The 4,210-nt window shown below is 35.3% G+C and overlaps 1 protein-coding gene across 1 annotated transcript in view; it reads right to left on the bottom strand.

The window, feature by feature from the left end:
- Positions 1 to 204: 204 nt before the first annotated feature.
- LOC102379462 (protein eyes shut homolog) overlaps positions 205 to 4,210 on the bottom strand; it is a gene marked incomplete at its 5' end in the record, with an annotated part of 24,525 nt that continues 20,519 nt past the window's right edge. The window contains one exon of the mRNA XM_006031116.1: positions 205 to 535. Coding sequence (XP_006031178.1) covers positions 299 to 535 — 237 coding nt within the window. The remainder of the gene's footprint in view (positions 536 to 4,210) is intronic.

Here is a 4,210-nt window from a genome sequence, read left to right as displayed (position 1 = left end):
TTAAGAACAACAATAATCTTCTGAACACCTGTTTGTTATGAGAAAATGTAAAAGATTTAGTATGTTTTTAAAAAATATTTCAGTTCCAATAGTTTAAAAATAATGTTTTATTCTTGTGTTAAAATACTTTTAAAGTTATTAACATATGACCATATCTACAAAGTATGAATAGTCAGCCTTCATACTTTTAAAACATTTGCTGTCTGACATAACCTTTATAATGGAAACAAATCCACTGTAATGCACATAGCACGTAATAAAATCTCCCCACATAGTAAACTTAACAGATCAATGTATATTAACTGAAGCAGTTATAAATAAACATTCCCACTGACCTGCAATAGAAAGTTCTTCCCGGCCCATCAACACATATGCCTCCATTGAAGCAGAGGGTTGAGTTCAGTGAAGGTTCACTGCAAACATCAATATCTACTTCACAAAATGCGCCGGTGTATCCACTCAGGCAAATACAAACAAATGCACTGACCAAGTCTTGACAGGATCCTCCATTTATGCAGGGAGCAGACTCACATTCCTGAAAGAGATAAATAATAATACATTGACAATTTAGCTTTAAAAGCATGATTCTGTCCATTCATATCTATAACTATAGCAAAAAAAACTGATTTAAAGTTTCAAATGATCAGGAGAGAAGAGATTTTGATCAATTAGATTTGCCTAGACACTCTGTATTTATATGTACTTAACATCCAACTAGGAAAACACGTGTGGTTCCATTAATTAACACCTGAGAAAGGTGAGCACCCTGTCTTTTGCACATTTTTTCTTCACAGTAAGAAATGTCTTCCTGCTCATAAATCAGCTCTTAAAATCTTAAAAGATAAATCTGTACCACAATTTATACAGTACTTCATATCTATCTGGGTTCTTATACTGATGCCTGTAAATATCATAACAGTTTTGGGAATCTTCAAATAGAAGGTACTGTATAGATATAAGTGTTATTAATTTTACACAGCCAAATAGGTAGGGTTTCATTAGGACTATGTCAAATGTGTTTCTGAAACCCAGGATAAACATACACTGTACAGTATCTAGTGCACAAGGCTATATTCCTGTTTGTTAAATATTGCCTAGGGATATGAACTTCCAAAATTGCCATTTATTGTAGGCCTTTACAAATACAAACATGTAGCATTTTTTTAATTCATTGCATAATCACAATTTACTCTGACAAAGCTAATGAAAGCCATCAGATTCATACCAGTTGAACCAGGAGCAAATTAATGTTTTGTCAAAATTACAGGAGAATTTAATTAGTATAATTGCTAATATGAAATAGATTTGCTCCCTTGAGCCCAGAAAAGCAATACTCACCTAGATCCCATAGGGGTTTTGCTTTGTTGCACCCACCCAAGTGGTCGAGCTAAAATAAATCCTTTAAAAGTAAATTTATTTTCATATTAGTTGTATTTTTTCTAGATGGGTTGTTTCCTTAAGAATAACCAAGGGCACTTAGTAGATTTCCTGCAGGTACTGCAGTTACTTTGACAGAATGCAAATTCATATATCCACAGGGAGCTGTATGAAAACAACATGTTTTCCTATCAGCTCTACAACTGGGTATATATAGGATGATTTATTAGAGAGCATTACATAAACTAATTGAATTATATATCCCATAGGAAGGGGGGGAGGGAGGTTAGTTTTGAAGACTGCCAAAAGTAATGCATCTTGGGCCTAGAAATTAATTAAAACTAGTTAATGGGAAATATAAAAGCAATTTATTAAAGAATTTCAATTGCTATTTGATTTTTTTTTCTGTACAAACCCCCCCCCAAAGTCCACCTATTTCCCATTTTTCTTTATTTATTCATATGCTCTTGCATCTGTTACTTCTAACAATTTTTAGCTTTGCTCACTAGCATATAATTGCTATAGAATTAAAGGAGAAAAAGAAAACAGCTAAAATAATAACTTCAAAGAGAAAACATTAAAAAACCACTGTGAAATCAACATTAGAAATCCATCTAAAGCTAAGCAACTCTCAAATAAGTGTTTAAGCTGAATATACAGTTATAGTCATACCGTATTTTAAAATTACAAAGCTGTTTTATAACATTGTTTTGTACAATAAGAAGCTCTTATAGACCTCCAGACAAATGTCCAGAACATGGTATTTGAAGTGATGGGGGGAAAAAATTAGGAAGGAAAAAAGAAAAGAAGTTCAGCTTTGTAGAAGAGAAACTGCACCAATTACTGCTCTGTCAGATCCTAGATTTTTTTAATGAAACGTTTTGGTGCACTGCAGATAAATGTTAATGATTCTTGAACAAATAGCAAACATTCAGCATGTTCCGCTACTATAGAGGTGCTGCTTATTACTATTCTGAACTAAGACAAGAAAGTTGTTTCAATGATTTGGCACATAACTGTGTTCCAAGTCATATAAATAAATGCTTCCTCCACTGGGTAGGCTATCATAATTCCCTTAGGAGTTAGAATTTGCAATCAGAGTTAGGTGGTTAACTGCACTTCCAACATCCCTGTAGCCAAAAATGAACCTTGTTTTCAGCATAAAAATGGTACTTTTTAAAAAACCTTTACGTATTTAACATGCACATGAGCTAACCTAAGGCAAAAACAAGGGCTTAGAAAGCCTTTTAGTTTTATTGTGAAGAAAATTAAATAAGGTCAGCCCCAGCCAGAGATCTCACCAGATTTTACCTCATTTTAACCTTAAAGATCTTTTTCTTCATTTTTTTCCCCCTCAGGATAGCTCATAGATGCTGGCTACTCACAGATAAAATGCATGGATTTAGCTATGAAGACAAGACTCTGGTTTCACAAGAAGCTCTACTGATATTTGCAGGATCACTTGTCTGAGTCAGGTGAACAGAATTTACTACTACTGCTGAAGTCAATGAGAACACAACCACCATATATGCCCTCCGAGCTTTCCAATATTTTGTTTGTGGGTATAAAATATATCCTTTTTTAATGTTGACTCAGAACTATTCATGTTGCTTGATTCATTTTGTAAGCCTGCAGTCAATTATGACAAAGGTTTACATACAATTATTTTCAATAATGTTTCTGTTTTCTGATAGCAGAAAATGGGCATGTCCTAAGTGCCTTGCAGCTTACACAGTTCCTTACAGATAGAGAACAAATGAAAGGCAGGAACTTTCTATGCAGGCATGTCAGAGCAAGGCATGATGTAGCTATACAAATGGGTTTATCGCATAATAAGTGAATACCTTTCTCTGTTTAAAGTATTGGTACAAGTCACATTTCCACCTGCAAACAGCTGCATAATTTTAAAGTCTTTGAAGTTCATTCCAATCTGTGGTTAGCATTTCATACCTGGAATTAGTTTAGGGGTTCTTGCTACTCCTCATTCAATTTCCAATTTAAAACTAAGTTTTGAATTCACCTGAAATGAGAAGATTGGGACAGGAGGGAGGCAGTAGCGCTGAAACAATTATGGTGCTAAAGCAGTCAACCCATTCTAGAGAATAGAGTTTACATCATTTCCACACTCCAAGAAACCAGGAATAAGTAAGAACTCTATCTACAGCAGCCTGGTCAACAAGTGGACAAACAAACTCTAGGGTTGCCAGTTTTTCTTCTGCAGGGATATATGAAAGATGACCATGATTGTAGCTCTGGGGGGCGGGGGGGGAAAGGAGAACATGCAGAAGTCTCAGTAAATTGGAATCATGCTGGCAAATAACTGCACACAGAAACCAGTTAGAGAAGTCAAAGGCAATGGTGGTGATAAAATTGATGCTTAGGACATTAAAAAAAGCTTTTGAAATGCCACTGCTGCTGCCAGTACCAAAAGTAATGTCCCACCCTCCCTCCACCCTGCACACACCATTTGTATTACTAGGGATTTTCAGAATTCTTCACCCTCTGCTTAATAGGAAGCAGGTAGGAGGTTTTCTCGAGGAAGGTGAAGGAGTTATCCCTTCTTGTCCAGAATCACTCCATATAGTTTCTCATCTTTATAAAAGCCTGTTGATAACTTTATAGAACAATTAGAGATGCGGTACAGAGTTTTCAAAAGCAAAGGCCCATATCACAGAGATACCTAAGGTACTTATAATTTGAATAAGAATTAAGGGTCTTAATAGTATTGGATTCCAGATCTCAGAGAACTTAGGTCAGTGGCATTCATTACAGTCCAGTTCTAAACACGATGGCTTCTTGCAGACATGGGTGGTAAATGGGCACTTTAAACTAA

The sequence above is a fragment of the Alligator sinensis genome, unplaced genomic scaffold, assembly GCF_000455745.1.
Source record: "Alligator sinensis unplaced genomic scaffold, ASM45574v1 scaffold635_1, whole genome shotgun sequence".
Lineage (NCBI taxonomy): Eukaryota > Metazoa > Chordata > Crocodylia > Alligatoridae > Alligator > Alligator sinensis.
The sequence above is the reverse complement of the archived record's forward strand: the minus strand, read 5'-3'. Positions and strand labels throughout refer to the sequence as shown.